Raw genomic sequence first — 12,595 nt, forward strand, 5'->3', positions numbered from 1 at the left:
CTCAAACTGCAAATTTGAACTTACCAAGCTCCTGCTCTAAACAGATACTCTGTGCATATCCATGTTTTAGCTGCAAGTTGGTTTGGTTCATCAAGAAAATTAACCCAGTTGTTTGTGTTTCTGAATAAACAAACTCAAGACAGTGTTTATTTTTTTCCTTTATTACTGTTTTCCTAAGTAAATAATAGTTAACATGTTCTAATTGACCACGCTGCTTTGCTACAGAGGAGAAAATCTTCAGGGTTCGGTACTGAATGGTGGTATTGTTGAGACATTTCATAGCTTTAATGAAGGAAGTTTCAGCTGATTCAGGATAAACTGAAACCATTTTTCCATTGGTTGTTGTTGGTGTTGTGGAATGAAAATTACTCCAGGTAGAAAAAGTGACAAAAAAATCCCAGCACAATTTCTAAGTTCAGTAGTTGCTCTGGTTTTGATTCCTGTAGCCTCCTCGCTGGTAGCCGCCCTGCTTCTGCTGGTAGCCGCCTTTCTGATCTGTTGAAAGGTCAAAATTTTAAAATTACAATCAGCATTTAACTAAATACAAACAGAAAACCAGCTGCATTATTCAAAATATATGCATGGAGGAGCAGGCAACATAATATATACCTCTCTGGTACGGCTGCTTCTGCTGATATCCGCCTTTCTGATCTGAAAATCAAAACAAAACTATTTTTTTCTGAAGGCATTTACAGATGATATCTGCATAGAAATCAGACTGGTATGTTTCATTTAAATATTTATTATAAATTAAAATCTAAAGTTAAAATGATCCTAAAACGGGAGGCTAACTCTTAAATAAAAACTCCTTTAAGTTCAAACATCATCTGGTTTTTCCAGATCTTTCTCAATCTAAGACAATTCTTCCATATCAGCTCAGATCAGAATTTGTTCCATTTTATTAAAAATAACAGGATTAAATCCACGTTTCCTGTCCCGCTCACCTCTGTTGAAGTATCCTCCGTAGACGCCCTGCTTCAGGTCGAAGATCCGCTCGTTGTTCTCCACCAGGCTGCCCAGTTTCTCTGCCAGCTGCAGAGCCATGTTCTGCAGGGAGGTGGGCTCTGTGCGGTGCATCACCACCGTCTGCGTGGGCTGGTCCAGCGACGCCTGTGGAGGTCGGTGCAAAAAGCTCTTAACGCCTTTAATAATTAACCAACAGTTGGAATTCATTGGTTCAATACTAAGATTTTTTTATGCTAATAGGAAGACTAAAACGAACCATCAGTTCCTCATTGATGATCATCTTGCTGATAATACTGTGAACGGTTGGGATCTCCAGTTCAAACATCTCAGACAGAGTCTCCATGCTGCAGATCACAGACAGAAACAAACATAAAAATAAACATTTAGCATAGTTTTTAGCAGATCTAAATGTCTTCTAATATATAATAATGTGAATTTGAGGTTTTCTGGAGCAGATTAATCAGATTGCTTCCACAGACTAAACACAGAATTGTCCTTTTCTTCTCCATTTTTCTGAACTGCTATGAAATAAATGAATAAAAATCCCAGATATTTTTCACATCAAATCCAACTTGAAGCAATTTTTTTTTCTTGCTTTCCTTTCTAGAAGAAAAAAAAATGTAAAACTGACAAATATTTTTGGATTTTAGGATACAATAGTTTTCGTTTAATTACGAGAATATAGTCACAAAACGGTGGCTCTCGGAGCGCTGACATCACTGAGCCAAAAAAAAAAACAAAAAAAAAAAAACCCAAGGAGTGCATTGTTGGGGAAAAAAAATTCTAATTTTTCAAAAATGTTACCATCAAAAACAAAATATTGGATAAATCAATACAGTTGATTCATCTGTACACGATGCGTTTACCTGATGGAGTCGTACACACTGCTGTAGGTGAACAGGTACGTCCTCAGGGATTCCTCCTGGATCTTCCTGTAAAGGGTTTTAACAACATTAGGTGGAAAATTGGAGCAGTCATTCCATTAAAAGCATTTAATCAGATTAATCACACTATGATTTATCAATATGTCCAACTTTGTAAGGTTGAAATATAAATATGCACACAGTTGTGATTCTTGCAGGAGCAGGGCCCTTCCTCCTGCTGCTCTTCAACCAATTAAAATGCAAGAAATGATCCGATTTGTTTTTGTAGCAGAAAGCAGGTGATGTCGTCAACAGCAACAAAGGGAAACTTATCCGGCTACACATTCATTCAAATGGCAGCAAACTTGTACTTGGGACAACTGATAGATAAGATCCAATTTATTTTAAAGATCCTGGTTGTGCCGCCCCTCTCTGATGTCACCCTGGGCATCTGCCACTGTGTGCATGTTTTCAGAAGATGTTTTACTGTGTGAAACCAGGGATCAGGAGGGCGGAGTTACCTGACGAGCATCTCTCTGACTCGCTGCGTCTCAGGAAACAGGTCCCACACTTTACTGTTCATCTTCTCATTGATGATGAACGAGTGGCAGGTGCGCCAGTCGCCCATCTTCATGGCCTTGCTGGCTGCCACCACGTGTTCCCTCATGCTCTCCGGAGGTCCTGGGGGTCAGAAAGGTTAAAGTTCATCGTCTCTGCCTCCAGAGTGAGGTGAATCCCTGACGGAGGGAGTTCGGAGGATTGCTTTGTACCCAGCAGTGGCTGCCTCTCTCCCACTCGGAGCTGGTGGTGGAACTGCTTGCTGATCATCCTGCGCCGGGCGTCGAACTCGTGGGCAGCCATGTAGGGGATTTCCAGCAACATGGCCGACACCAGGTACACACACTCCAGCAGCTCCAGGTTGATGTGCATGTGGAAAGGAACCTGCAGCCAAAAGGTGCCATCTTGGAGTCACATCATTGCAAAAAACACAAATATCACCAAGAATGTTTCTAGTGCAAATATCTTAGTGCACTTAAAGTAAGACAAAACTAACTTAGAAGTAACTTTTTAGCAAATTACAGGAGCTTGTTTTACTTCAATAATTCCTTAATATTCATGAAAAAAAGTACTAGTTCCAATGGCAGATTGTTTCACTTGAAACATGGAAAAATATATTGTTTTAGGTGAAATAATCTACCATAACATTAACAAATTGAAGAAAGCTAATAAAAAGAAATCACAATGACCTTTTGTGAAGCACTGACTGCCGTTTGTGTAGGGAAATCTGTTTGAATGTGTCGTCACAGCCAGAAGTGACTGGATTGTGATGTGATGCGTTTCAGTGGCAAAGATTCTTTCATGAGTTCATAATTATAATTTTAAGACATTGTTTACATCCAGATTTACTACATTCTGGTGCAGAATTATGCCCCATATCTCACATTAAAGACATTCGACATGACTGTTCAGACTGCAGACGCTTTGTTGCATATGTATCCAATGTAGTGCCACCGATTTGATGTTTTGGGCAGCGAAAGATAAAAATTTGGTCGTTTAGATTGCCATTAAAAAAAATAATTATTTTGTTCACATTTGTCTGCTGTGTGAATGTAGCCTAAGGTTCTTTTCACACCTGATAGTCCGGTAGACTCGGTTTGAATGAGGACCAAAATTGTTTTTGGAGTGGACTCCGGTTCGTTTGGCATTCATATATGCATTCAAACTGCACCCGAGTTTGAGACCAGACCAGGGTATGTAGAAAGACCAAAGCTTTCTCTTTTGGTCTGCAGCAGTTTGATTAATTACTCAAACTTTCTAGGGAACCGGACTGGAGTCGGATTAAAGGGGACTAAACCGTGGTGGTGTGAATGCGTCCTCCTCGTCTCTTACCTGTCTTCTCTTCTCGATCTTCTCCTGCTCAGCGTTCCTCTCCTGCATGTTCCTCATCAGCAGCCCCTGCCCCAGCAGCTCCTTGGCTCGGCCCGATGACTGGATGTCCAGCAGAGCGTTGTGGGCGTCTTTAATCATCCCCTGTCTGAAGGCGCAGATGCCCAGCTGGACCATGGTTCTGTTGTACAGGATCTTCAGGAGGAAAGCGGAACAAAAAGCCGATTATTCCCGTTCTCCTCAGGCTGAGTTTCCGGTGGTCTTGAGGGGACCGACCTGCACGGGGGGGTCGGCGTGCTGGATGTTGTCCTGCAGGTGGCTCATGAGCATCAGGTCGCGGGCCTGGTACCAGCGTGAGTGCAGGGCGTGGTGGTAGATGTGGCACAGGATGGCGCAGGTCCGGATGCGGTCGGTGCGGTCCTTGGCGTAGATGAACTTGCAGAGGCGGTCCATGATGATGGCGCTGTCCTCGCCTTCGCTCTCCTCCTGGTCCTGCTCCGACTAAACGCATAATTCAGAAAAGCAAAAAGTTATTCTGCTCTGAGGAGCCGCAGTTCTTCCCACGATATGCAGTAAATTGTCCCAGAACTTAACAAGGTTATTACTGTTTTGAGCCCATTTTCAAATAATATAATGGTAATGGCACAATAATGCAAGTAGTAGGCCTGTTGCAATAAACAATAAATCACTTAATCGCAGGATAAATGAAAACAAACTCAATAATTTCAATTTGAATGATTTCTTGTTTTTCTCTTTCTACCAAAAACTGGATGATAAAAGTCTTCAGTCTGGGGCTTCTCGCTCAACCAGACAGAAGAACTTCACAGTTTATTTCATTTGTTGTTTTGTTTATTTATTTAGGATATTTAAAGTTTTCCAGTTCAGTGTTAAATATTCATTAGAAATTAAATGCAACTCTGAGAATGTGCTCTTGCATTATTATACCACTACCACTTTTGAAAACAGTTTAAAAACAATATTATCATTTAATTGGAAAAAATAAAAGATGCACTAAAACAGGTGAACGTAATTTATTACTTGAGAAATTAAACTGTCTCAAAAACAATAATATCATAATTTATTGCAATTTCTGGGACAATTTATTGTTAAGCAAATGAAATATCACAAGTACACATTCTAAGAGATCAACACGTTTTAATTCCTAACAAACATTTAACAATGGAACTGGAAGACATTTTAAATATTGTGACTTTCCTAAAATAATGCCAATTTTTTGGTCTTTTTTTCCCCCAAAAGTGATTTTGGGGGAAACAAAAAAGTAAATAAATAAATAACTTTGGAACTTAATAATGTTTGAAAGGTGACTATATCCCAAATGATTAAAACAACAAATAAAATTGATACTGAAGTCTGTAAACACAATTGTAATTTAAAAAAAGAGGCAAAAGAGAAGAAACAATAGAAGAAAAACAAATGAATGCAAATAGAACTGGTCAGACTTTTTAAATTTATCCTGCGATTAATAGTCTTAATGCTTATTGGGAGCCCAGTTCTTCCCTCCACACACGACCTTGCCTCACCTTGGTTTCTCCCTGCAGGCCGAGGCTGCGGCGGTGGGCTTTGTAGTCGAACTTGTAGTAGGTGTGCATGATTCTCCGCAGGTAGACGCGGCAGATCTCCTCTGTGGATCCTTTGTTCTCCAAGTAGGAGAGCAGCCGGTCGATGATGCCGCAAACCCGACCTTCGTCTTTCAGGTTGTCCACGTACTCTGCACAAGCAGACGGAAAGTAAGAGAAACAGAAACGTGAATTTATGAAGGAAAATGTTTGTTTATACAGACGCAGCAGCAACAATAGTGGGTTTTGTACCTTGTGAATGAGGGTCGGTGTTCTGCATGATCTTGGTGAACTCTTCGTCCATCCTCTCCACCAGCGTCAGGACACACCCGCGCACCCTGAAAGGCTGATGGCCAGACGGGCAGGCACGCACACACACGCACACACACAGAGCGGTTCATGGATTCGTCACACTGCAAACTAAAGAACTAACTAAAGAAATTTAAGGTCTCACCAGTGACAGGAAGAAGAAAACAACAGCAAAAAAATTTATTTCCATTACAAATGTGAGCTAATCTGTGTTTATGTTCCATCTAAGGTAAGAAAAAAAAACTCAATTGATGTATTTTGGTTAAATATTTAATTATTGTTGAACAAGACTGTGGTAGTCTAAATAAATAAGAAACAAATTTATTTTACATCAATCTGAAAGGCTAATAAATACAAACACAAAAATGAAGGACGTTATAATTTCAGCACGTTTTACAATGCATGACATGGTTTCAGTTATAGTTCCCCCCCATTAATTACAGTTTTAATAATTTCCATTAGCAAAAATATTTTCTCAATTTGTTATTTTAGTTAACTATAATAACCTGTTTTCTACTGGCATTAATATCCGGTTGTTGATCACACGACAAACCTTTTCATTTAAAACCGTTAGAGCCTTAAATAAAGAGTTCAGCTCACCTGATCGGAGATGATCAGACTCTCGCTGTCCTCTGCGATGTTTTCCCCGATGAAGATGTTGTTGTATTCAAACAGGATGTCCAGCAGCTCGTCGATGCAATCCAGGCATTTCTTCCACATGTCGGCCTGAAGAGCAACATGACCACAAAACAGAAACGTCCTGAACCTCAAACTCACCAGAACTCTGGAAGAATCTGATCCATTTCGGCTCACAGATCATTTTAAAATCTTTCGGTGACGTTGGATCTTTTAGAACGCAGAGGCTCACCTTCATGAAGGCTGCCAGGTTGGGGTTGTAATCGTACAGAGAGGCGATGATGTTGAACTTGATCTTGACCAGGATTCCTTGGCCCAGATTATTCTCAGCAGCGATGACTTCCAGAGCGTGGAGCAGCTCGATCTGAGCAGCCCTGTGCGAGGAAAGAACGGCTCATCATTTAAACAGACCAACATTAATCTGAGCTGCTCGTCTGTCCACTACAGCGGTTAGACGACATCATAAATCTACTGGAACTCCATCCATCCATTTTCCTGCACCCTTGTCCCTTAGTGGGGTCGGGAGGGTTGCTGGTGCCCATCTCCAGCTGGCGTGCCAGGCGAGAGGCAGGGTACACCCTGGACAGGTCGCCAGTCTGTCGCAGGGCAACACAGAGACACACAGGACAAACAACCATGCACCAACTGAGTTGGCCCCAACTGTTAGGCCAATTAACCTAACAGTCATGTTTTTGGACTGTGGGAGGAAACCGGAGTACCCGGAGAAAACCCACGCATGCACAGGGAGAACATGCAAACTCCATGCAGAAAGACCGGGCCGGGAATCGAACCCAGAACCTTCTTGCTGCAAGGCAACAGCTCTACCAACTGCGCCACTGTGCAGCCCTACTGGAACTCCAGTTAGTAGAAAATACAAACTGTGAAGGAGCGCTATCAGGCTTTTACAAGATGGAAACTAGAGAAACTCTTGGTTTGTCACAGCTGTTTCCTCCTACCTGTCTGTTCCCTTTTTGCCTCTTGCTTGCAGGATCTCATTGAGCTTCTTCACCACCACAGGAACGTTGATCTCTGTGCCTTTAGCAAACATCTTTGGTTTCTCCTGGTGGACAGAAAACACCAGATCAACGTCAGCATTAGAGCTCAGTTATATTTGCTTTGTTTTAGAGACACGTCTCTTAATGTGATCCATTATGCTCATGTTAGGATTAGTCTATGTTCATTACATTCTTTTGCACAAAATCATTCTTAGGCAATTAGATTTTAGTCGGTTCTGCCTGTTTGAGCTCCTGTGACTTTAAATTCAGTTAAGCTGCTGCTGGCCACGCCCCAACTCAATATTTACCATCACACTTGAAAATGGCTGCAAGCAGATGTGCAATTATACATCCGTGCATCTTTGAAAAGCAGAAGTGGAGCCTCCAGTACAACCAGTAAGAATGCAGCAAGTGGTTTCTGGATGGTAAGACAACAACATAACTCTGGTTGTTCAGCGTAAAACCAGCTGACCAAATGTGCTGGAGCTCAGTTTGGGTTGCTAAGTAACGAGCTATGCTCAGGTGCGGTTGGTAGGTAACGGCATAGTGCCTGCTAATTTGTTATGTAACATTCAAGAGGTTTTTCAAATGGCTCATTTTCCAGACACCAAAAACACATTAACTTACTGCCTAAAAATGTGCAGGATGTGCGTTTTGATTTTTTAAAACCAAAACGGACGGATGAAAACGTGCAAAATGTGAATTTCTACCTTGACCAGAGGGACGCCTCCTTTAACCTTCTCCCAACCCTCTTCGTCTCCTTCGCCCTCCTGCAGATCCCCACCTCGATCTTTCTTCGGCAGCTTCTTCTTCTTCTCGCCCTTCTTGATGCCGGCTTTGTCGGCGCCGGCCACCCTGAGGACGGTAAACGTTCCCGTTAGCGACCCGTTTGGCTGCAGAGCGATTTGGGCCGACCGTCGGACTCCACACTTACTTCTTGAGGAAAACAGTGGCCAGAGATTTGCTCTTCCCTTCCTCGTCATCCGAGCTCTCGCTGCCGCTCTCCTCGGTGTCGCCACCCCAGTCTTCATCATCGTCGTCTTCATCACTAGAAGTCGACTCGTCCTGTTGGAAGGAAAACTGACGTTCACATTTGCAATTTGTTTGTAGACTTTTCTCAAAGGAAATTCAAGAACTTTTCAAACATTTTTAAGGTAAGTTTCAAACTTTCCTACTTTGGAGATAAAAGCAATACAAAAAAATCTAAAAAAAAAAAAAACCCAAACTATTTCAATTCACTATTATATGATGTCATTTATTACAGCTCTTAATGTCTTGTCATAGTATTATACGTTCTAGGGAAACTGAAATAGAACAAAATTTTATGTTTTTAAATGCATCTCACACTTCACTGGTTTGAGAACAAAACATTAATTTAATAATAAATTGCCTAATTTTAATAACATTTGTTAACATAAAATATCATCTAACCTTTATTTCAACAGATAAATAACGTAAATGGCATTAAAAGATTATATAAAGAAAGTTACAAACAATCTCTAAAAAACGTTCTTGGTAACTTTTCTGAAATTAAGCAAACAGAAATAATTTTGGTGAATCTAACTGACCTAAAACAAGAAACGTTTAGTCTGATTTAACTTCAGACAGTCAGAAAAAACAATGCTGTGTTTTCTTATTAGGTACATGTAAATATCTGGTTCCAACTGTAAATTTCATTTTCCAAATTTAGGCTTTTAATCAAACCTTAGATTGACTTTGCTGCCAAACGGTGCAGTTTGAGTATCAAGAACTTTCAAGGACTTTATACAGAAATCAACCTTGAAAACACCAGATTAATATCCAAACATTTTCAAGGATGTGAAGCAGTCAAACAGCTCGCTGCCTCTCACCCCAGAGCCCTTGGCAGACTTGAGGAATTTGCTCGCTTCTGAGGGGCCTTCGGGTTTTTTCTTCAGGAAGGATTTTGCCGACACTTCCTCCCCCACGTCGTCGTCATCATCGTCGTCGCTCTCAGACGAGGAGCCTGGGGAAATAAAACAAGAGAGTTTTTGAGAAGATCTTAACACTTCTAATTAGGCCTGACATGATAAATTTTGCTGGATGCAGAAGTTGTTGTGATAAATGATATATTGTTGTTTGAGACCAGTTGTAAGTAATATAATGGTATAATAATGCAAGAACACATTCTCAAAGATCAATAAATCTTAAATTCCAGTGAATGTTTGACACTGGAGCTTGAAGACATTTTAAATATCCAACATAAATAAAGAAAATAACAAATAAAATGAATCATGAAGTCTATGTAAACTAAACTGCCCTTCAATAAAAGGGCTGGTTGAGGTCAAAGCACCAAACTGAAAACTTTTGCCATCCAGTTTTTGGTACAAAAAGAAAAAAATTATTATTATTGGGCTCATTTTAATTAATTGATTTATTGTTTATTATGACAGGCCTATCTGTAATCCTCAAAAGTGCAAATATTTTTCACTATGAATCTAATATAATGGATAATCTGGAGCTTTTCCGCAATCTTGGCGTTTCTTGAGAACGTGACAAACATTAAGAACAGAAACATTTACCAGAATCCTCCTGCTCCTTCTCCTCCTCTTCATCTGCAGACTCCTGTGGGTTCTAAAAAGTGAAAAAAATATATTTTTATTCCTGTTCAGGCGCTTCTGTTTTCTTACCCCAACCATAGTTGTTTTTATTTCCACCTTACCTCCTTGTAAGCAGCAATTTCAGTTTCAAAGTCTCGGTTGTATTTGCGGATCTTCTGGCGCAGGGTGCTCAGGGCCTTCGCGTTGTTCTTGTTCATCTTCTTCTTGCCCTCTTTGTCCTCCCAGAGCTTCAAGGAAGAGAACAAACGTTGTTTGTTTAATAAAAGAAACGTCTGGCTGCTGTTTGGTATTAATGGAGGCAGCCGACCTGGTTGAGGTAATCCTCCAGGTCAGCCAGCAGGCGGATGTAGAACTGAGGAACTCCTTCTTTGTCCACTATGTTCTTGCTTTTCAGGAAGGCCCGACACAGCTGCTCGAACTCCTCCAGACACTTGGACATGTCACGGATCTTCATGGCGTTGCGGATTGTCTTTATGAAGTTGGTCAACTCTTCAAACCTGACATTTAAATGGAAATTATTTTTTAATGATGAGCTTGGTGGACGATTTCTGCCGTTTTGAGGCTGTTTAAAAGCACACCCACCTTTTGTCTTTGGCGCTACGCACCACTCTTTTAGTATCCTCCTCATCGTCACTAAGGAGCAGCGACCTGTAAAAGAAGTATTATTGTGTGAGACCTCAGCAGACGGATTTGATGCGATGACAAACTGGAGAGATGCACTGACTGCTTGAAGGTCGTTCCGGGCGCTTTAGGGGTGATCTCATCGGCGGATGACGACTCCTCTGACTCGCTGTCAGACCCGGTGGCGAAGAAACGAGACATCGCTGGAAGGAGCTGTCAATTTGGAACGATACGCATTACACATCAGAGAGGTCAGCTGATGTACTGAACAGTCAATGTCTAGATTTTTAATTATTTTATGTTGCCTAGACAACACAAAATTTATGCCGATGCTCCACTTATATCCGTCACAATAACACATTTTGCTGGACTATAAATTTTCCAAGAACTTATTGTGATAAATGATAGTATTGATGCTTTGAGACCATTTTCTAGTAATATAATGGTATAATAATGGAGGAACACATTCTCAAAGATCAATAAACTTTGAAATCTAATGAATATTTAACACAGGAACTGGAAGATATTTTAAATATCCAAAATAAACAAAACAAAAAAAACTTAATTATGAAGTCTGTAAACAAAATTGTCCTTCAAAATAAAAAAGGTCACCTGCTCCACCTGTACATATCCCACAAACATTTTAATTGTTAATTTTCTCATCTCATTAAAATAATAACACAGAAAAAAGCAAAATGTATCATTAAAAGCAGAATGTTAAATTATTCATTCACCCTTATTTATATTTCTTCTTATACTTGCTAAAAATTACAAATGAGCAGTGAACGTCCTCTGCTGAAAAACTGTAATATTGATACTGATTTTTTTCAAATTTATATGGATACGAGTTATTCTTTAATCAGGACAAAAGAGGAGGATTTTTTTTATTTCCACCAAAGGTGATAATTTAAAAAGTAATCCAAAATGTGCAGTGAATCAGTAAAGTGGTACCGTCAAATGGATTTTTTTATTTTATTACTTATATTAAGTAATATAAGTACTAAAACGATACCTGCCAACGATACGATGGCAGGTATCGTTTTATATCACGATACCTGCCATACAGCAACCCGACTCGAATGAAACACCTCAGCCGGAATCATTCAGGCGTTAAAAAACAACTAATCTTACCGTTAACTTTGTCAAGCCTTTGACAATATCAGTAGCCGACTATCTATAGTTTGAAACTCAATCTTTACGTCCGTTATGCAACCTAGCTTTATTGCCATAAACCGTCTTTTGATAAATGCTAAATCATTATTTCTTTTTAGAATAAATTGCGTTTCCATACGTAAGTGAGGCAGGACCTACGTTTTCAACTAGCTATCTACATGCTAACAGTCAGTAATGCAACGTACTCTTTAACATATGAAGTAGAATGACCTAATTTAGCCAAACATAGATTGTATTTTCGGTTAAGTTGTACACATTATCCCAAACAACATCTTGTAAATAAATACCACAATTAAATACCAAGCAAAGAGCATTTTTATTTATACTGAAGCCGTTAATGTGGCGCGGCTAGCAAGCTAATGCTATCAGAGACTACGGTGAAAATATTAGGCCTTACACGAGTTTCCAGTGAATTAACAGCATCCTTTCAAGCTAGCAAAATACTTGACTATTATTGCATTCATGACCGAACTTACTTATGTCGTTCTGGAAATGTTGTTATCGTGTGTTTGTTCTCGTTGAAAGGTTATAAAATCCAGGTTTGCTAAAATAGGGCCACGGAAAACGTGTGCGGCAACCTCGCCGGGTGCTTCGCGTCAGGAAAAAGGAGCCTACTCTAGATCTACACAACATAGGGATGGTGCAACTGCAGATCTACATTCTCACCGACAGTGGGCTTTTCTGGGTTATACTGCCACCAAGCGGTAAAAGTTTTTATTAGTTTAGAACGCGGAAAGATAATATCTTCACAGTGAACAATTGGGTAGCAACTAGTTATTTACTCAAATGAGTAACATTTGGGAACATTTACTTTTAGGGGTATTATTACTTTGAGTTGGGTAGTTTTATTTTGAGGTATCGTATCATTACTCTTATTTGTAGTAAAATTTCTCTACCCATTGTGACTTTACTGAATGATAAACAAGCTTGTTTTAACCATAATTTCACCTGACACAAAAACACGCCTTAAGTTTGTTTGGTGTTTGATA

General features: G+C 40.0%; 1 protein-coding gene across 1 annotated transcript; it reads right to left on the reverse strand.

The window, feature by feature from the left end:
- Positions 1-145: 145 nt before the first annotated feature.
- Positions 146-12,241, reverse strand: eif3c (eukaryotic translation initiation factor 3, subunit C). Its single transcript, XM_008436803.3, has 23 exons — positions 12,083-12,241; positions 10,537-10,646; positions 10,395-10,460; positions 10,120-10,309; positions 9,914-10,039; positions 9,774-9,825; positions 9,084-9,217; positions 8,168-8,298; positions 7,944-8,088; positions 7,195-7,298; positions 6,471-6,612; positions 6,203-6,328; positions 5,546-5,639; positions 5,258-5,445; positions 3,993-4,217; positions 3,720-3,911; positions 2,600-2,771; positions 2,351-2,510; positions 1,833-1,898; positions 1,223-1,310; positions 945-1,110; positions 610-651; positions 146-495 (listed from the first exon to the last, which is right to left on the reverse strand). Exons 2-23 carry the CDS (start codon positions 10,632-10,634, stop codon positions 416-418), a joined length of 2,787 nt encoding a protein of 928 aa, XP_008435025.1. The 5' UTR covers positions 10,635-10,646; positions 12,083-12,241; the 3' UTR covers positions 146-415.
- Positions 12,242-12,595: the final 354 nt, after the last annotated feature.

This window comes from Poecilia reticulata, chromosome 19 (assembly GCF_904066995.2).
Source record: "Poecilia reticulata chromosome 19, P_reticulata-male-v2, whole genome shotgun sequence".
Classification (NCBI taxonomy): domain Eukaryota; kingdom Metazoa; phylum Chordata; class Actinopteri; order Cyprinodontiformes; family Poeciliidae; genus Poecilia; species Poecilia reticulata.

What these genes read in the sequence shown, in the direction of transcription:
- eif3c (XM_008436803.3), bottom strand. Translation starts at nt 10,634, where the DNA reads ATGTCTCGTTTCTTCGCCACCGGGTCTGACAGCGAGTCAGAGGAGTCG. An exon ending in GGCAAAAAGGGAACAGACAG is followed by an intron (nt 6,613 to 7,194) that starts GTAGGAGGAAAC and finishes TTCCTCGCACAG; the next exon opens with GGCTGCTCAGATCGAGCTGC. An exon ending in ACCTGGCAGCCTTCATGAAG is followed by an intron (nt 6,329 to 6,470) that starts GTGAGCCTCTGC and finishes GTTGCTCTTCAG; the next exon opens with GCCGACATGTGGAAGAAATG.